At 34.2% G+C, this 22,051-nt stretch overlaps 1 protein-coding gene across 3 annotated transcripts; it reads right to left on the minus strand.

Annotated features, from left to right (window-relative positions):
* Positions 1–1,982: 1,982 nt before the first annotated feature.
* LOC107429636 (putative disease resistance RPP13-like protein 1) lies at positions 1,983–9,056 on the minus strand. 3 transcript variants are annotated; one of them, XM_060813086.1, is made up of 2 exons: positions 8,328–9,056; positions 1,983–5,802 (listed from the first exon to the last, which is right to left on the minus strand). In XM_060813086.1, the coding sequence occupies exons 1-2, from the start codon at positions 8,417–8,419 to the stop codon at positions 3,639–3,641; spliced, it is 2,256 nt and encodes a 751-aa protein (XP_060669069.1). In that variant the 5' UTR covers positions 8,420–9,056; the 3' UTR covers positions 1,983–3,638. The 3 variants fall into 3 exon arrangements, with proteins under 3 accessions (XP_060669069.1, XP_060669070.1, XP_024934307.2); XM_060813087.1 differs by having other exon boundaries at positions 1,983–5,855; positions 8,328–9,055; XM_025078539.3 differs by having other exon boundaries at positions 1,983–5,855; positions 8,206–9,055.
* Positions 9,057–22,051: the final 12,995 nt, after the last annotated feature.

A 22,051-nucleotide genomic window follows, 5' to 3' on the forward strand; every position in this document is an offset into this window, starting at 1 on the left:
AGCAATTACACAATCTTTTACTACATGAAAAGCAAGAACATCAAGATTAATAAGGAAAATATGTATATATATATATATATATATATATATATATTCTGTTTGTTGAAAATACACTTTTAAATTCCGTTAGCTATTGAATGAGATTAGGGACTCTAGTAGTACTACTGCAGTATCAGCAACCAAGAAAGCTGTGCAATTTGTTAGTTGGAGATCTCCATTACTAAATAGAAGCTTTGCTTTATTTGAGATCGGTCAGAGGGGTCTGAGAGTTGCAACCCTGTCAACAGTTCATTAAAGTAATGAGAATCAAGGACCAAACTATCATATTGACATATATATCTATACTCTAACAAAGATCAAGGAAAAGAATATCTTACAAATAGCTGCACGCAAATAAAATGCTGCCATATGCTTTAAACATACTAAATTGAATTTCTGCAGAAAAAAATTCACGGTCTTACATTAAAACTGGCATATATCACGTTATTTTTTTTATTGATGTGTAATACATGGTTTTTCTTACCTGAATAAGTTAAGAAAGTCCATCTTCTAGGAACCTAAACATTGAAGGTAAAATCGGTTACGCAGGGGAAGCTGACTGCAATAAACCACTAGCGAGTTAAAACTAAATGGTAGTAAATAGTAGGGAGCTCAAACCCTTGCATTTCTTTGGTAAGAATTCAAATGCCAAAAGTGCTTTGTAGCAATGTTATAGCAGTATAAAATTGTTACCTGAAGACTGAAATGGTCAAAAAAAGCTTGTAAGTTGGTATCTGCCCTCAAGCGAAAGTAAAAGCTTGGTATTATTGAAATCCCGAGGGAACTGAGAATGGTAATCCTGTGAAGATCAGTTCATTAAAGTAATGAGAGGCAATGAAGATTTAATAGTTTTTCCATGTACTTAAAAGATTAAAGATAAAGATTTATGGAGTTAAACGAGAAGAATATGAAAATGTGTAAATTGACGCAGTTAACAGAGAAGCAGATCTTACAAGTAGCTCTAAAGAAATTACAATTTGGACATACATCATGTAAATTGCTGCATAAAATAAGCCACTGTCTTAGATTGAAACTGGTAGAAAACACATATTTTTCAAACAATGTGTAATACATGGTTTTTAATACCTGAATGAGTTGAGAAAGTCCATCTTTGGAAACTCTTACAGCTGAAGTAAAACAGTTTTGCAGGGGACGCTGACAGCAAAAAGACTATTAATTACTTGGATTACAAGAAATGAAAGTTTAACAGTTTCATGGGTAAGAATTCGAATCTCAAAAGCACTTTGAAACAATTAAAGTGATTTAGGGTAGCAGATATGGTAGTTACGTGTAGACTAGACTGGAATGGTCAAGAAGAGCTAGAAAACTAAAAACTTCGCCATTATTGACTCAATATTATCCCAAAGTTGTAACTGCAATTGAGAGAAGTTGGAAATGAAATCTTATTACATGATTATTAAAACAGTGAGGAGCTGAGTATATTAGTTGCAACAACCGTAGTGGGATATATTTACCCCCGGGCTGTGGCAGCAAGGGAAAAAAAATGGCCAGACAGTTGAATGGGTATTAAATATTGCATCAAGTACAACTACTTTTATTTGAAGGAAAAAGAGAATAGATAAAATTATTCGGTGGTTTTTATCAGAAAATTTGATCCACCTCACAATGACAGTGAGACCATGTATATAATTCGACACTTCCGTGTCAAATATTCAAACTCATAATATTTTAAACTGGAAAATGTAAACATCTACGGAACTAAAACCATACACGGTAGTATAAGCAGGAGACGCATGTTGGATTATTGTAACGATCATATTATAATTTTAAACAACCAGAAGGAAAAGATTTTAAAAATCGATTAATGTGATTGAGAATATACACCAACAATTCTCAGATGGGGCAAACAACAATTTCTAAGAAATTTTAAAGATAAAATTAAAAATAATAAGCAGTAAAATGAATGGGGCAATCGAGAAAGCTGAATTAGTTATGGAGAACTTTTAGAATGAGTGGCGGTTATATTGAGTTCGACTAGAAACAGAAAAGTAGTAATGATAAAGTATTACATTTGAAAGGGTGTAAAAGAAAAATAGTAATAATAAAGAGCCTGAAAACGTTTAGACAAGATGGACAATCATATGTAGAATACAGATCGTTGACTTATTTATCGTCATATGTATACGATATGTGAGGGATGTGAGCAATCTTGGGCCAATCTTCCCCTGTCTCTCTCTGGCAGCGTGGAATTAGTAAATCAGAGCCTCCAATATCCAATACAGAAAGAGATTCTGGCAGCCTTTCTTCTGGCAAGCACTAAAGAAGTGTGCATTTAGTAATCTGCAAATTTTGAAGGGAGGTGAGGTTTCGAAAGGCACTGGCGTTTAGTGATTTGAGCTCTGGAAGATAACAGAGCTGAAGAGTAGTCAGAGAGGTTGGCAGCCCTTCATCTTCGTCTACCAAGCACCGGAACTGACGGCATGCTATAATGTACAATTTTTTAAGGGAGACAAGGCATCCAAAACCCATCCCATTTAAGGATTTGAGGTTTGGCAGGAAATTGAGATTCAGAGAAGTAAGAGTAGTGAGCATCCGCAGATTGCACTCTATGGGTTCCGCAAACACCTTCTCACATTGGTTTATTTGAAATGACTTTAAGTTGCAGGGCCAACCCTCTTCCCCTGTGGAAACGACTGCATTGGTGGACAATATTGTAAATGCAACTCATCAAGCGATGGATATTCACACCTTGATAATAAACCCACCAGATGGTCACTACTTCCACTTATGGGAAGATTGGTCAAGGATGGAAGATAATCTGGTATGCACGCTCCATTTAGCTTCGGACAGTCTGAAAAAATAAGATACTTAAGATTTGAGAAAACTCCAACACCAACTTGTTTGCTCCATCCCATCAATGACCACTCCTTCCACCGTTGCATATTTGAAAACCTTAAATATCATAATGAATCAAATGGTTTACTGTCAACTAAAGAAGAACTATCACAATAAAATTCATAGCCTATTCTTTCCACCAAATCAAATCCCTCAATCGTCAGGAGTCGTAAGGAAGGTAATTGTCCGAGACATGGCAAAGAACAACAATTTTTACAACCAAATAGGCTCAGAGAATATATACCAAAGAATGAAGGATGTCCTATCCAACCTGGGAAGCTTCTACCTCCATAATTTCTAATTTCCAGTCTTTCAAGATTATCTGTGTGAGGTTGAAGTCTCTCAAGTACCTTCCATGCTCCATATGAATCTTTAGTACTATCACCCTTCCACCCCACGGAATGAAGGATGTCCTATCCAACCTGGGAAGCTTCTACCTCCATAATTTCTAATTTCCAGTCTTTCAAGATTATCTGTGTGAGGTTGAAGTCTCTCAAGTACCTTCCATGCTCCATATGAATCTTTAGTACTATCACCCTTCCACCCCACGATCAGTTCACGAATAAGCTTCTTATCCTTCAAATTGGCCTCCGAAACATCTTCAACATTTACTACATTCTCAAGATTTGTAATGCACAAATTACCATGCAGATTTTGAAACTTACGTTCAATCTTTTTGCCTACAGCAAACTGTCTTAAACTTTCCAGATTTTTCAAGTTCAATAGTTGCGGTGGCATCTCACTTAAACTTGTCCCCAAATGTTGAGATGTTGCAAATTGCTTAGCATTGTGATATTGGATGGTAAAACAGTAAGCTCCTTACAGCCATTCAACTTTAGAGTATGCAAGTCGTGCAAATTACATATCGTGTCAGGTATCCTTTCAATTGCGCTATAAGATAAGTCTAAGTACCTTAGATGCTTCAAATTATCAATTGTATCAGGCAACTGAGTAAGTTCAAGACAAAAATACAATATTAGTGTCTGCAAATTGTGCAGTGAACAAAGTATATCAGGTACTTCTTTAATTTCAGAACCAGAAAAATCCAAATACCGTAAAAGCGTTAAACTACCAATTGAATCAAACGCCTTTGTACTAAGAGGATTCCTATGTCTAAATGTATTTCTAGGCATAGAAAGCACTCTTAGGTATTGCATTGATTGCAATTGTGTAAAACTTATGTCGTATTGTTCTTTGGATATAAACCCAGCATCTAATACTAGCAAAGTGCGCAAAACCTTATTTTCACAACCAGCTCTTAATTTCTTGATATCATAGGACTGATACCTCAAAAGTGATAAATGACGAGTCTTTTTTGTCATAAGGCCCCATGAGTAGTTGTCATCCAACGTCAAACAAGATTCTCCTGATATAAATTGAGCAAGATCATTCAGAAGATCATGCATGGTAAGTCCACCAAATGAGGAAACATGAAAGAATGACCTCGATACTAGATCTTTAACATATTCATTTCCAACTTCTTCCAGTGGCTTGTTTCTATGGGGTTGCAAAAGATCTTCTGCCATCCAAAGTCTAATTAATTTTCCCTTTTCAATTGTATAATCTTTGGGAAATATTGAGCAATAAGCAAAACATCGTTTTAAATGTTGAGGCAGATAGTAATAACTCAACCATAAAGCTGGAAGAATATTATTCTCATGTTGTGGTAACTCCCATATATCACTCTCTAGTACGTTTTCCCAAGCCTTGGGATCTAGTTCCGAATGCAAAAGACCACCTAGTGACTTTACTGCTAAAGGTAGACCTTTGCATTTTTTTATGATTTTTCTACCAATTACTTCCAAAAGATCTGGATATGCTATTGGCTCTACACTACTGAAAGCATGTTTTGAAAATAACCGCCAAGAATCTTCATCCGATATCATTTGCAGTTCATGCTTTGGGACATTACCAATCTTTGCTGCAATGTTTTCATTGCGTGTTGTTATGCTGATTTTACTTCCATTTGCAGCAGAATCAAATGGAATCTTTAATGCACACCAAGTTTGATAGTTCACATTCCATATATCATCAAGGACAAGGAGAATTTTTTTCCCATCCAAAAACTGCTCCAGTTTATGTTGAAGTTGAAATGTTTCTGTGATACTCCATTTTTCTGATTCAGTTACAGCCTGATAAATCATTTTTGTCAGGGTAAACACATCAGATTCATCAGACACTGTGATCCATGCTTTCACATCAAAAAGTTTCTCCATGACTTTGTTGTCAATATCCCTGTAAACAAGCTGAGCAAGGGTGGTCTTGCCAATCCCACCCATGCCAACGATGGGAATAACACATATTTTATCACCACCCACTTGATGATCAGATAACAGCAGCTTCATGATGGCTTCCTTATCAGCATCCCTCCCATAAATATCAGATTCTTTAACCAAAGTAGCTTCAGATATCCTTCGAAAAGGTTTGGTTTCGACACCTTCAATCAAACGAAGGCCATGCTTTTGTTCCAGAATAAATTGCAGGGTGCTAATTATATTCTTTATCCTTTCTTCTACTTTCTTAAAATCGAATCTAGATGGTAGGAAGTTGCGTACCTTGAACAGCATTTTTCGTCTTCTAGATTGATTAGCTTCCAGCTTGGATCGCAAGGCTTCATTTTTCATCTCATAAACCAAGTCCTCTGCATCGTAGATTGCATTTTTGAGCTCCTGAAGCCACTCCCTCACAGCTCCATCAGTGATTTGTTTCCTCTCAGCATCGTTCAGTACTTTGTTAGCTGTCAATAGCATGGTCTTCAACTTCCTGAGCCCTTCTTCGATCTTCTTTCCACGGATCTTCTTTCCACGAATGAAATCAACGACCTCTCGAGAATCCATTTTGGAAAACAAAAGCTCAAGTGAAGCAGAGAGGAAAGCTCCAGCAACCAGTTCAAGAGCCATAGTTGGTCTTTCAAAAAACAGAGTTGAAATTGAGATGAAGGGAAGGCTCAGAAATCAGAACTGCGAAGAGAGAGAATAGCAAGTCTATGCAGACTCTTCAAAAGTAAAAAGATAACGCTGCGAAAGGTAGAACAGAAAACAATACAATTGATGGTAGGACCCAACTTAATTAATTGGCTTTTACTTATTCTTTACTACTCAATAACAATTTGACAAAAATTTAGTTGAAAATTCAATATTGCGCCGCTAAAAATGAAACTACATCGATGGGAACTAGCTAACAAAATGTCAGATAGTAAATGGCAAACGGTACACATTGTTGAATCTTTAAACTTGAAGAAATCGTTTTCTTCATTACCAGTCCAAGAACGTCAATTGCTAAAGTGCAAATTAATTTGTATAAAATATCTTAACTGTTGGATTTTATTGTGTCTTTAGGTTTGCTTACATGCATGTGGAGATTTTTTACTAATTCCTTTTATTTATTTTATTTTGTTTCTTATTTTTGCTCAAAAATATTGGATAAATAAATAATTTGAAACAGGATAGGAAAATCTGAATTAGAAATAATATAAAACTAATATATTGATGTAAGTGTTTGAGTAAAAAGTGGTATGGAAATCCGAGGTTTTTAGTTTTACCTTCTCATCTCTATATTTATGTCTATATTTCCAAATCAATTTTATTTGTACAACACATAGGAGGGCAACTCATAAGTCTATCATATCAATGTATATGAGCAATTATTTGTCATGATTTTAATTAATTTCAATTATGCTTTAATTTCCAATCTACATATACAGTGAAATACTTAAACTACACTGTCTTCTACTACATAGAATGCAAGACCATTAACATCAAGATGGACAGAAAGAAAGATTCCAAATTTGTTGATTACATATGTAAGTTCAATTAGCTATTCAATAAGATTAAAAACTCTACTACTGTAATTTCAGCAATCAGGAATGAGATTTGTAAGCCTGTCAAGAGTTCAGTCAAGTAAATGAGAACCAATGAAGATCTAAAAACAATAAAATCTAAAATATTGAAGGATAGAAGAAGAGGGCATTTTCGGATTTTAATATAACAAGGAGTGCATGAGGAGTATCTAGAACTATTCAACATCTCAATCGAAAGGGTGTATGTATTTAGGGTGGTTTTGTGGTGTATCTAGAAGTTTTGAAGGGTACAATTCAAAGGGTTCTTTTGAAGCCCAAGTGCATTTCTAAGGTGGCCTATTGGGTAGATTCTATGTGAGTCTCTGCATGTTATAATATTATTTTTCAGTCTTAGAAATTAAAATGTGTCCAAACAAAATATAAATTTTCTGCTTTTCGCTTTAAAAAGGAAGGCATGCACTGATGCTTTGTTGTCCATGTCCCATTAGCATAGCTAATAGACAAAGATTCAAGCAGGCCACTCCGCAATTTATTAAAATAAAAATAAAATAAAATAAGGTTCTTGGTATTTCATCAAGACTTGTAATACCAGATATTTTAGAATTTTAATTTCAGTAAAGAAAAATAATAAAAATAAATAAAACTGCAAGAGAAATCGTAACGAATTTTCATGAGAAGAGAGCTTTGCATTTTCTACTCATTATAATAGTATTATCTTATATTTTTCCATAATTCTTTTCTAAACAAAAATTAAAAACTAAAAATCCTTTATTGTTTTTTTTTTTTTATTTCTTTATTTTTTAATGCATATCTAAGGACTTCCTTTTAGAAAGTTTCCATTCTTTAACAGAAGCAATTAGCTAATAGATTTGTTCAATTTAATATTGATTAAAACTTACAATTAATTCAATCAACACTTGTTTAATTTACTCTTGATTTAGTCATCGATTTAGATAATATCAATAAAACATTTTTAACTAAATCATACAATAGAATTATAATTAATTTTGCCATATTTTTTATTTTTATTACATTACGTATAACTCTATTGCATAAACTAAACACATCTTAATTAGTTAATTCTTCAACTACTAACAGGTGGTCGTACTGAATAAAAGATTTAGTTGGTAAGGATTTGTTAGTTATTATTGAAATCATCATCCATATATACATCATACATGCAGTATATGCATCACTGAAGCTTTCCCAAAAAAAAAAAATAATAATAATAACAATAATAATTCTTTGAAAAATTGTACAAATGCTTAGCTCAGCTTCCAACTAGAATTGGTCGTGTTGTGGATTACTCAAAAATACGTTATTGTAATCTTAAGGATAAAATGCAAGTTAATATTCTTTACGTTCACTTTTTTTTTTTTTTTAATTTGGGATATTTAAAAAAAAAATTGACGGATAATAGAGTCTATTATCTATTTTTCTAATAATTTTTTATTTTTTCAGAAAAATTAAAAATGGAAAAATATGTTAAAAATCGAAAATATGAAACGCACCGTTTCGATACCAAACGAAGGCCATCCTTTTGGTCCAGAATAAATTGCAGGGTGCTAATGATATTCTCTATCCTTTCTTCTACTTGCTTAACATCGAATCTAGATGGTAGGAAGTTGCGTACCTTGAACAGCATTTTTCGTCTTCTAGATTGATTAGCTTCCATTTTGGATCGTAAAGCTTCATCGTTGATCTCAGGAACCAAGTCCTCTGCATCGTAGATTGTGTCTTTGTGGTCCTGAAGCCACTCCCTCACAGCTCCATCAGTGATTTGTTTCCTCTCACTATCGTTCAGTAATTTTTTAGCTGTCAATAACATGGTCTACAACTTCCTGGGCCATTCTTCGATCTTTTTTCGACGGATCTTCTTTCAACGAATGAAATCAACGACCTCCCGAGAATCCATTTTGGAAAACAAAAGCTCAAGTGAAGCAGAGAGGAAAGCTCCAGGAACCAGTTCGAGAGCCGTAGTTGGTCTTTCGAAAAACAGATTTGAAATTGAGATGAAAGGAAGGCTCAGAAATCAGAACGGCGTTTTTATTAGAGAGAGTATAGCAAGTCTTCGTTGACTCTTCAAAAGCAAAAAGGTGAAAGCTGAGAAAGACAGAATAGAAAACAATATAATTGATGGTAGGGCCCAACTTAACTAATCGGCTTTTACTCTACTCATTGAAGGTTTGGAAAGTTCTAGATACCCCCAAAGCCAGCCTTACATACACCCTTTGGATTGAAACGCTGAAAAGTTCTAGATACACCCGTAAACCAGCCTTATACACTTCCTTTTATATTAAAATCCGAAAATGCCCTCTTCTTTTATCCTTCAATCTTTTGGATTTTATTGTTTTTAGATCTTCACTGTTTCTTATTTACTCTGCTTAACTCTTGATAGGCTTACACTTCTCATTCCTGATTGCTGAAATTACAGTCGTATTTTAATCTTATTGAAAAGCTAGTTGAACTTATATATGTAATCAACAAGTTTGAAACTTTCTTTCAGTCCATCTTAATACTAATGTTTTTGCATTCCATGTAGTAAAGGACAGTGTAGTTTTAGTATTTCAATGTGGATAGGAAATTAAAGCATGATTGAAATTAATTAAAATCATAACAAATAATTGCTCATATTCATTGGTATGATCGACTTATGCAAGTTGTCCTCCTATGTGTTGTAAAAGTAAAAATTGATTTGAAAATATAGACATAAATATAGAGATGAGAAAGGTTAAAGCTTGGATTTCTATACCACTTTATACTCAAACACTTGCATCAATATATTAGTTTTCTATTATTTCTAATTCAGTTTTTTCCTATCCTGCTTCAAATTATTTATTTATCCAACATTTTTTAGCAAAATAAAACAAAATAAAATGAGTTGGTAAAAAATCTTCATATCCATGCAAGCAAACTTAACAATACAAAAAAAATCCAAATATGTGACAATTAATATACTTTATTCAAATTAATTTGCACTTAAGCAATTGAAGTACTTGGACTAGTAATGAGAAAAATGATTTCTCCAAGGTTGAAGATTTAACAATGTGTACCGAATGCAATTTACTATCTGACTGTTTGTTTGCTAGTTTCCATTGATGCAGTCTTTCATTGTAATTCTCCCATAATATAACTATAATTAATTTCATTAAGTAATAATTTTCTGTTTTTCGCTTTAACAAGGAAAGTATGCCTTTGATGCTTTTGTTTTCCATGTTCCGTTGGCATAGCTAATTGACAAAGACCATTGGTTTTTAGATTCAAGCAGGCCACTCCGCAATTTATTAAAAATAAAATTAAATAAAATAAGGTTCTTTGTTTTCCATCATGACTTATAATGACAGATTCTATTTTGGAATTTTAATTTCACTAAAATAAAGAAAGAAAAATAATAAAAATAAACAAAACTGTAAAAGAAATCGTAATCAATTTTCATGAAAAAAAGAGAGCCTTTGCATATTGAAACAATGTAAAATAGTAGTATAGCAGAAAAAATTGTCTCCTGAAGGTAGAAAACAAAAAGGAAATCAACAGCATAATAAGAGATTCAATGTTGGGCCCCTGGGCTGTGCCACAGGAAGAAATGAACAGAAAATTAAATAGATATTGAATTTTAGATCAAGCATAACCACTTCTATTATAGGACAAGGGAAGAGAAGAAAGCATAGTGAGTGGTTTTTCTATTATGAAAAGAAATCCCTGAAAAATTATATTGAAGATGGATATGTCTGTAGAATAAGCATCATCTTCATCATCTATTTGTATGCAAGGGGTGTGAACAATCTTGGGCCAACGTTCATCTTTCACTCACTGGCACTGTGGACTTTGCCAAGGACATTTTGGAGCATCAGGAATTAAGAACTCCATCTTTTCGGAACTTAAACATTGTAAGTAGAACCGGTTACGCAGGGGATGCTCACTGCAATAGATCAGGGTCATAGGTCGAATAGTAGTACAAAGTAGGGAGCTCAAAAACCCCTGCATTTCATGAATTCAAATCCCACAAGCATTTTGAAGCAATGTTAAAAGTAGTATTGCAGGAAAAATTGTTATCTGAAAGAATGAAATTGTCAAGAGTAGGTGGAAAACCGAAAAAATTGCCGTTATTAAATCATAACAAAATTTTGTAAGTTGAGAAAAGAAAAGAGGCACCACAACAGGAGTATAACATCACATATCAAACTGATGAAGATGAAGAAAATTACTAATTTCATATCAGAGATTTAATTAAAAAAAATTAAAAAAAGAAAAAAGAAAAATTGGTTCAACGAACAGAGAAGCAGATCTTACAAAGAGCTGCGGAGAATTACAATTGGCAGTGCAATGCTGTTAAAATTCTTTATACATCATGTAAGTTAGTTCCTGTAGAAAAATCCGTTGTCTTAGATTGAAAAAAAAAAAAAAAACACTTAACTTTTCATTATGTGGTTTTCGTTAAATGGAAGAATCAAGAAAGTCCATCTTTGGAAACTTAAACATCTAAAGTAAAATCGATTATGCAGGGGAGGCTGACTACACGAAGCAAGCGGTTGAAAAGCAGTAAAAAGTAGGAAGACCAAACTCCAGAAATGGAATTCCATAGTTTCTTGGTAAGAATACATATCCTAGAAGGAACTTGAAACAATCAAAGAGTAGTATAGCCGAAACAATTGTTACCTGACATGGTAAAAAAAATGCTTAGTAAAACCTTTCTTCAAAAGTTGTGACTGTAATCCAGAGAGGTTGGAAATCAAATCTCGTAACAAATCAATAAAAATAGTGAGGAAAAGAGTTATACCATACCAACAGTATAATAAGTCATTCACTGTATTTTCTTATTCTTGGTGCCAGAGGGACGAAATGCACAGCATATAAATGGGTTTTATTGTATATTACATAAATTTAACCGTGGTTTTGAAGGTGACTATGCTGAATGGTTTCCTAACAATGAGGAGTATGAGCAGTTGCATAATATTGATCATGATGAGAATTACAATGCAGCAGGGGATGATGTTGATCATAATGATGTAGATTTTGATCATGAGTTGCCGGACAATGATAATAATATGCATCCTGAAATGAACAATGAAGGAGTTGATGATGTTAGGGTTCATCATGCTACAAGTGACCACATATCATCAAGCAACAGAAATGGTTCTATGGCCATATTTTTGTCAAAGTTCACTGGCTGTGAGAGCATAGTAGTTGGACAATTATTTCACAACAAATGTGACTTACAGAATAAACTGAGTATCTATTGCATGCGAGAAAATAAGGAGTTCAAGGTGACACAGTCAACTACACAACGGTATGAGGTTGTATGCTTGGAAAATACTTGTAAATGGAGACTACGTGCAACCACATTTAAAAATGGAGAAATATTTGTTGTGAGAATTTTTGATAATGTACACAGTTGCTCGTTAGATATCGTGCATCAAGAACATAAGCAGGCCAGTAACCGGGTTATCGGGCAATGTATCAAATCTATATATGAAGGTATTACACGTGTTTACAAACCCAAAGAAATTCAACATGATTTTTTGCAGAAATATGGGGTGAATATAAGCTACAACAAAGCATGGAGAGGTAAAGAGTATGCACTTAACAGTGTTAGGGGATCTCCAGAGGAGAATTTTGCTAAGTTACCTGCCTACTGTTATGAGTTAGTGTCGAAGAACCCTGGGACTGTTGCACGTATCAAAACAGACGATAATAACAATTTGTATATTTTTTTATGGCGATTGGAGCAAGCATTAGGGGATTTAAATCCCACATAAGACCCGTGTTGGCTATTGATGCAACTACATTGAAAGGGAAATACAAAGGGTACATGTATATTGCATCGGGCATGGATGGCAATAAGCAAATATATCCTTTGGCTTTCGGCATTGGAGATGGAGAGAACGAGCAAGCATATACATGGTTTTTCCAAAACCTCAAGGATGCCATCGGAGATTTTCCGGATTTGGTGTTTGTGAGTAATAGACACCCCGCTATTGAAAGGGCATTACGCAAAGTTTTTCCCAATGCATACCATGCGTTGTGCACATACCATATAAGCAGAAATATTAAAGCAAATGGACATGCGAAAGATAAAACAGTAACACAATGTTTCATGCTTGCAGCTAGTGCATATTTGGTTGAAGATTTTGAGTTTTATATGGGGCAAATTGAGGCAAAAAACAGTAGGGTTGCCCAGTACATTCGATCATGTGACCCTACAAGGTGGGTACGTTCTCTTTATCCATGTAGAAGGTACACTATCATGACCACCAATACTGCAGAAAGCTTGAATGGTGTTTTGCTGGATGCTAGAGAGATGCCAATAGGAGGATTAATTGAGCACATATGGAATTTACTGCAAAGGTGGTTTTATGAGCGACATACTATATGTGCAAAATTGACGAAGCCTATGACTGACCATATGGAAGAGCAACTCAAATTACGAAATTTGGAGTCCATCGGACTACGTGTGAAAGCCATTAATATGCATGAATTTCTTGTGGAAGGTGGGAGTTTGAGGGGTACAGTTAATCTCCAATCAAAAACATGCTCATGTAAAGTCTTCGATCTTGATCAATATCCTTGTGATCATTGTATTGCCGCTTGCAGAGACCACAAAATTGCTCCTTATGGCATGTGTTCTCATTACTACACCGCGGATGCATATCGTGCAGCTTATGCTGAGTCCATTTACCCTTTGTTAGATGAAAAACAATGGCATGCCCCGGATGATGTGGCAAGTCGTATTGTTCTTCCACCAAGATGGACATGTAGGTGAGCCGGTAGGCCAAGGATGCAACGCATACCATCCGAAGGTGAAGATGTTATTGGACGTAGATGTAGCCGATGCGGTGGTGTTGGACATTATAGGCAAAGATGTACGAATCCATTGTCTTATGCTTCGAATTAGAAAGTTTTAATTTAGTGTTATGGTTTAATATATTTTGATAATTATTTCATATCATGGATATTATATTTTCTACTCCACGGTGGAAGATTTATTAGCAATTTTTTTTTTTGAATTTAATCCCAAATGAAAAGAAGCTTTCTAGAGTTGATTTTAAATTTTTAGTTTACACATCATTTTATGAAATGTCCAAATGATTTTGAAAAGAAAAATAAACATATATCATTTTTTCTTTTTTTTAAAATGGTTATTGATTTTAAATGTCAATACATTTTTTGTTAATTCCATCTTCATCTTATATAATATTTGTCTCCACTCTCAATTTTTTTACCCCACTATTAACTTAAATAATCTATTAGAAATTGATTTTTGAAGTGGAGGAAATTAGTTTCTGATAGGAGTAAAAATCATTCAACGATTTTCGTTTGGAGGAAATGTTTTCCAACAGGAGGAAAACGATTTCCACTTGGAGGAAAAATTTTCTGCCTGGTGGAAATTTATCCAGAGGCTTCAATTGATCTCCATATGGGATTTCCGACTGGAGGAAAATTTTTCCTCAAGGAGGAAAATTTTTCCACCTAGAGGAAATATTTTTCGACAAGAGGAAAATTTTTTAGAATTTGCAATTGAGCTGGTAAGACGTTTGTGCATAAAGAAATTCTAATAAATAAACATGGCACATTTCCTATAAGATCAATTAGTTATCCTTACATCAACAAAACATCGTTATCTTTGTTAAATGAACATTATAAGCCACCATTATCTTTACAATTAAAAGTCTAATATAAAAGAATATGCATCTATAAACATGACAAAAGGAAAGAAAAATGCATCACCACCCAGCTCATATGCTTAGTTCTTTGTTGTAAGCCTCATATCCATACTTCTTCCTAAAGAACTCCATGTCATCTTGTGTGAATGTCACTGGTAATCTAGCATGTAAAAACTCGATGGTCTTGAGTGTAAACATGCCACAGTCACCACTACAAAAAAACAATTATTATAACATATATTAGTATTATTAGAACCATATTCAATAGTTAATATTTATTCAACAAACATGTACGTATTAAGGGGTTTTACCCGTTACTTTGCTGAGGGAAATTTTGTGTCAATTCACATGTAAACTCATCAATGGAGTCTACAAGATCCGGCTGCTGCTCATAAAAGGATGCAGATCGCAGTAAATAAGGTAACATAATGCACAATTTCTGGAAATAAATTTCTCCCCTGTTTTAGTTGCCAGCCTTATCTGAGTCATATACAGTCATACGATGCTCTTTCAAGTCCATGTGCGCTACCAGCCAATATATGTTGCGCTTATTTAGTGGAATCAACAACTGTCAATACATTACAGGACTTCAGTTAGCACAACAAATAAAGGAAGGCACATGAATAAATGAATAGTTAACATTACACAATTTGGACATGTATATTGTACATGATTTATGCATTTCCATGGCTTTGACTCCTTCATTCGAATCCCCAATATATATTCTTGCATTGCATATAAGAATTGGAACTTAGATGGATTGGCGAGGAACTTTCCATAACACTGCTCAATGTATACCTACAACAAAATAAATTATTAGTTACCCAAAATCACAATAGCCATATATAGGACACCTGGCCTTTACTTACCCAAAATCCTCCATCTATTACCTCAAAACTAGGATAAAAAACATCAGGGAATCGATTGACACGTACACGAAATAAGTAAGGCAGGACTTCCATATGCTGCATTTAAAGACGAGTTAATTTTAAATTACATCCATGCAGTTGAACAACTATCTATGAAATTTATCAAATTATAAAATAAAAATCTTGATCGAAAAATACTTACATCGTGATTCAGCCACTTCTCACTGGTTATAAGCAACTGGAAAAAGTCTTTACCCGCAGACAAAATGTCCATATCAACCTTTGCTGCCCAACTGGACTTCATAAATTGGTTAAAAAATTTTACAAGTCGCGTGGGTACTGGTTTGTATGGGTCGAACTTCAAAGTAGAAGATGCACCGGGTAAAGTGCGCTGTAGTTTTTTCTGCAAGTCTCCAACACTGTAAGGAGTTGTAATAGCTACTGCCGCCTTCCTATCCCGCCTCCCAATATCTATACTTTGCTTAGCAGCTGCTACCTTTCTTGCACGTCTCCCGGCAGGAAACTTTGATGGAGACGCTTTCTTGATAATCGTAACACTTGGTCCTGCATCATCAACAATAGATGGACGTGACTGTCTATCAACAGGGGTCGCATCGAGACCAAACTCTTCTTTATTTTCATCCCCTTCAACGTCCGCTTCCATCCCATCTCCTAACCCGTCAGCACCAACTCCCACTCCTTGGTGCTTCATTAACTTATCAAGCTTGGTCTCCAAACTTGTAAACTCTCTAAGCATGGCGATTCTTAAATCCTTAACGTCTTGCCGTACATTAGCCACTTCACCTTCAAGGATAGTTAATCTCTCTCTCAAAGGTACCTAAAAGAAACAATAATGATTAGTACTTGTAATAATGAAAAAGATAAACATTCATACAATTTATTCAAACCTCATCATGGGATGGAGTCATTGGAGGTTGGGATGGAGTCGATGGTTTAACACGGACATGAGGAGCAACTCCTGCAGTCGATGATGAAGGCTGGTCTATCGACTTATCTCCCATTTGTCGCCTCCCTCCTTTACGCATAATTTCCACAAAAGCCTCTTTTCGTTTCTTACTTCTTCCACTTTTTGTAAGTGGAAGACCTTCATATTTTTCATCATGACTTGCTTGTGGTGGCTTGTCTCGAACAGCAGGTGCAACATTGTATGGAGTACTGTCATGATGTACATTCCATGCAATTTTGCTGATATATGCACGCTCAAATTCAGTTACATTCATTAAGCCATGAACGGGATACTGCAAAAGATAAAAGAGATTATCAAGAAGTGATTATTATGTAATACTAATATTCCTACAAATACTGCAAAAGTCTATAAATAATATTACTATGTTGGAATGTATATTTATATATATATTTGTACATATAAGTGGAAGAACTCATATACTTACATTACGATGATTGAAGAGTTCAGTGGCCTTCTCAAATCTTGGCACTTGTGAAATATGCCAATTAAGAATTCGAGGGAATGCCATGTCCGGAAACTTCTTTCCAAATGCTTGACCTAACGAAGGAATTGCCTCAAAACTCCAAATCTGTCAAACAATTAATTAATAATGAATAAGTAAAGAAATACACACCATAAATACAAGTGTAACAAAATTTAAATAATAGTGTAACAAACTTACCATGAAAGCTAAAGGAAACCCACAAAGACTATAACTCTTTGACTTGTTTAAAGCCATGGACTCTCTATGCTCAAAAGCACTCTTCAACGATCTAATGGTGGTCGTATATGATAAATTACCCCATGGATAGTTATTGAAGTACTCTAAATCGTCCACCATCTCCAAGTGATTATGAGGTGCGGTGGCCATGCTTTCTTTGCCTAGAAGAACTGTCTCAAGGAAATATAATAAAGCCAACTTCAATCTATCATTGTCGGCTTCATCATTCTCTTGACACTGTGCAGTCATGAAAGCTTCAGTTATCTTCGAGTTAGTGACCTTTCGCTTTCCGCCAAAATACGTGTCACTAATACGAGTAGAGATGTTAACTCGCCTATTGGGTTCGTAACCAAACCGTAGACCTATAATTATGGTGAAGTCTCTCCGCGTAAATCTAGCACCATGCCCTCCAAAATTGAATACCATAGAATCCTTGTCATCGCAAACACACTGCTTATACAGCATGCTGTTGATGATGTGGCCACTAAATTGTATCTCATTGGCCTTCAAAAAGTGGCCAAAACAGCTATACTTGAACTTTGTTATTTGGACTGGATTCAGCTTGAACTTAATATTCGACATGGCTTTTCAGAAGTTCAATCTACAATTAACCTTTGCCCTCGATATCTCTGAGTCCCAAAACCTTCGTTGGTAATCTGAATCCGTTTATCTGCAAATCAAATACAACAAAGCATAACATATGGAGGAAATATTTTTTCCGACACGAGGAAAGCCTGGAGGAAAATTTTTCTGCCGGGAGGAAAAAATTTTCCACTTGGAGGAAAAATTTTATGCCTGGAGGAAAAAGTTTCCGCTTGGAGGAAAAAAATTTTCGCCTGGAGGAAAAATTTTCCCCCAGGAAGAAAAAATTTTCCGGCTGGAGTAAAAAAATTTTCCACCTTAAGGAAAAAAAGAGGAAATATTTTCCTCTAGGTGAAAAATTTTCCAGAACCTAAATGACATACACCTAACGGGATTTGTGCAACAATATAATGAAATGGCTAAAGAATCTTTTCGAACCAGCGCATATGTGGATTTAAAAGCTACAATATCTTCTATATATTAGTGTACATTCTACATTAGGAAACAAACCAACCATGGGCATGTGACATTGCTTCCTAAGGATAACCTATAGTTCTAACACATATATTATGGTTTCACATTCAAACCTCCCTTTAAATTCAAACAAAAATACAACTTCATAATAGTTTTAATTTCACATTTCACATTCTAACCATGCAACACAAACATTTCTGTCACACAAAATAACACAATATTATAAGCATAGCTCATAATGACAAAGGTTCAAAATTGAGCAATTTATAAAGAGATGACTTATCATCTCTAAATAATCCATTATGAAAATTATCAACAATTCTGAAACACCATTTAATGCAGCACAAGTAAAGGTTCAATGATAAGTTCGTTACATTAAAGCAAAATTAGTTTGCATAATATTTTCTATTTTGTTTAGAGAAGCAACTTACATTAATGGGGAACAAACCGCCACTAATGCTTCTCTATCTATTTATATTTCTCTCTCTATCTCTGTAAGTGTGTGTAATTTTCTCATCATACACTTGTAACTCTACGCAAATTTTGTGCTTCAATTTTCTGCCCGGTCCATCACTTGCTCCGACAATGCTGAAAAATATAGAAAATCAATATTAGTAACAAAACTTAAAAATTTATGTATTTCTTAGTTTGACTAAAATGAGTTAACTAAACTGAAACGAATTTACAATAAAACATTTATTAATCACGACAATAATATCACTATACAGCTCTGACAATTTTTATAGATACATGCCAAGAAAATTTATAGATTCTAGCTTCTATGAAAGAATAAAAGGCATCAAATACTTAAATAATAATACAAAAGCAATCAGCTTGTCATAGATGTTTCCAACATGAGCAAAGAATGAACAGAAATAATAATAATAATAATAAGAAGAAGAAGAAGTAAACCAACTCCATACAAGCAAAATAAAAAATAAAAAGTAACCGACAGATTATTATTATCAGTGAAACACTGAGGTAGGAAAAGACCTAAATTCATCGAAAATAGAATAAAAACTCTAAATCTGTTAGATCTAAAATGACTATATTTTAAATTTTCTATTAATATGAGAGGAAAAAAAAAGAAAGAAAAATAATTCAAAGTCATAAATTTTCACATCTTCGGGTAATACTCTTTGATTTCATTAAGATGAGAACAAAGTAATAAGCTAAAAGAATTATATGTATCAATAACTATTCGTATATACTATTACCAAAAATTACTTTACTCTGATACTTTAATTAAGGTTCAGTTTCACAAGCAATTGACTTTCAAATATTCTACGATCCTTTCATCAAATTTCCCCCAAAAAATAAAAATATTAATAAAAAGAAAAAAAGCTTTGTGGACCATGGTCCATAGATAATATAACACGTGGCTTAGAGTGCATCAGAAAAAATAATTAGGTGAAAAAATTGCAAGTTTAAAAAGAAGATTGACAGGGTCTAATACAGCTCTACTCAATGAGCTTACTCATTATTCTCTCGGTGTGTCTCAGTATGAGACCTGGACAGAGGAGGCACTATCATGATTAACTCATAATACTCTAATTTCATTTTGCTGAATTCATGTCCTGCTATTTCATCTTAATGATATTGACGAATTTAATGTAAAAAAATGAAAAAAGAAAAGACCTCATGCTCACATGTGGATAGAACAAATTGCTTATACCAGAATGTAAGCAACTTAAAGGTCACATACGTTAGATTTGATTAAAAGAATTATATCTAGATTAATAGTTTCATGAGTTGTCTAATTTGTTCCTTCCTTGATCATATTCCTAACAACCAAATGATTAGAGCTTACAAAATATTTTCCATGTGTTAGCATATTTTATTTAAAAAAAAAAGTTGTGACTCCTTATAAATTTGTGTTTCTTAATGACTTTTTCCTCCTATTGGTTGATGTTTAAGTTTTAGTAGAAGATATTTTTAAGTCTAAATTGGTTTCAAAACCCTACTGTTAAAGTTTCTCTCCTTTCAACATTTAGCATTTTGATCCAATAAAGTTTCTAAGTTCTAAGATGGTGCCAATCATGAGGACCCTACTAATCAACAGCCATAAATTAAACCAAGCCTTTGCAAAAACTAAGAAAAATACAAAATTTAGGATGTTGTATAATTTATTTAAATTATGGTCTCAAACTCAAAACAATAGTTTTTCTACATATATATATATATATAAATATATGTATACACATGGACGAAAACAAGCTTTCATTCCAATGCCAAATTGTATATTGTTTGCTTTGTACTTTTATTTGTGAAAGATAAGGGAGTAAAAAGAAAAAGGGTTGGGTTATTAACAAAGAAATGTAAATTCAGTCTAACCACCCAGTGCAGGATATATGACCATCTAGACCAAACCACCTCTTTTCCAGCAGAAAATTGACCAGGGAATAAAACAAGCTCTTGCTAAAACCAGAAAATGACCCCAAGGCAGAAGGCGATCTTTTATTAGATTCACTTACTCAAAAATATCACCATCAAGAATTAAATCCAAACTACAAGTTATATTTCATTTCCTTAGTGGTTTGATCAAATGCAGGGTACATGAAACAAAAGAGGAGACAAAATAATGGGATTATAATTTGAAAAACTAATGAATCACTGAAAGAAATTCTAGATGTAATAACAAGATTTTAGATGATGCATTTCGTTATCAAGTCAACAAGACAATAGCTCGAAGTCCATAATACCACTAGCCAGACACCATTAGATTCTTTAACAAGGAACAAAACAAAAATAACAAGAAATTATAATTTATCATTGAGATGTGGACATTAGATAAATGGGGAAGTGTGTGAACAAATCAAAATTATTGAATATTGTATTATTTATCCACATCCTGATTCATAATAAGAAAAATACTATTCCAATTTTCAATCTTTTTTTTTTTTTCTCCTTCTTGAATCACATTCCATTTTTCAATCTGCTCTTCAAAATTTACATATTTAAATAGTAAATGTAACATTACCTATGTGCACTGCAACATTCAATTACTTTTCAAACACTTGGCAACAAATAAAAAAAAATAAAGGAACGAAGGAAAATAAATAAACAAATAAATAAAACAGAGGAGTTCTGAAATGGAGAGAGTTCCTTTCAAAGTTATAGCTCCATTTTCAGTAACATTTTTTTTTAATGCATGAATATGAAAATGGGATTAAATTGTTCCCTTGTAACATTTAAATCGTAGAAACTAAGGTAATGAGAACTTGGCTTTCTCTATCAACCAAAGCGTACAACTCTCTTCTATGGAGATAATTTCAAAAACTTAATCTTGGACTTTGAACTCAACATCTTTTCCATGCACGTCGGCTTAACTCTTTTGTCGATTCCTGAGCAGCTTTCAAACTCTCTCGGATGGCCTTCACCTTATTCATAGTCATTTGTAGGTGTTCGCATCCAATTCAGGTTGGTCGTCGTATGGTGCTTCTCCTCACCCACTTCACTCCAACACTGTGGAGTTCGGCGCTGCCTTCCATATAGAATCTCATACGAAGACACCTCAATGCTCGCTTGGTAGCTAATATCGTAACAAATTCTGTCGATGCCAATTGCTCAATCCAGCTCCTTTCGACATTGCATAATGCACGGTCTCGACATAACTTCCAAGTGTGAATTCTGAACTTCGCTAGTCCATTGGCCTATGGTGGAAGGCGATGCAGTAGTTAAGTCTCGCTCCAAGTGTATCTGTATACACACAACTGTATAGCTCTTCTTCTGAACCTAAGTAGCTTAACTTAGCAAGTAGAATAGAGACCTCATCCACTATCACTACACTACCATCACGCCTAATAGTGAACTTTAACTTTCCTCTTGTGCAACTTTCCTCCTCATGCCCACTAAATAAGGATATTCAAACTAGGCCACGAGAACATGATCTACAAGTCTTGGTCATAGTCGAACGCTAACCATAAAGTGCTTCTGAAGCATGCATCCTTAAATCAACAACTAACTGGAACTTTAATCGCTATTCGGATCTTGTTTGATTCTCTAAATGCTGTTGTACCTTCTCTTTGTGAACGATAGTTTAAACACGAAATCCATGTTTACACCTCCCCACCCGACACGGAA

The sequence above is a fragment of the Ziziphus jujuba genome, chromosome 12, assembly GCF_031755915.1.
Source record: "Ziziphus jujuba cultivar Dongzao chromosome 12, ASM3175591v1".
Lineage (NCBI taxonomy): Eukaryota > Viridiplantae > Streptophyta > Magnoliopsida > Rosales > Rhamnaceae > Ziziphus > Ziziphus jujuba.

Bases quoted from the DNA above. Each gene is read 5' to 3' on its own strand.
- LOC107429636 (XM_060813086.1), bottom strand. From the start codon at position 8,419: ATGCAGAGGACTTGGTTCCTGAGATCAACGATGAAGCTTTACGATCCA. The intron at 5,803-8,327 runs GTACGCAACTTC...GTTTTTTGAAAG, and splicing joins GACGAAAAATGCTGTTCAAG to ACCAACTATGGCTCTTGAAC.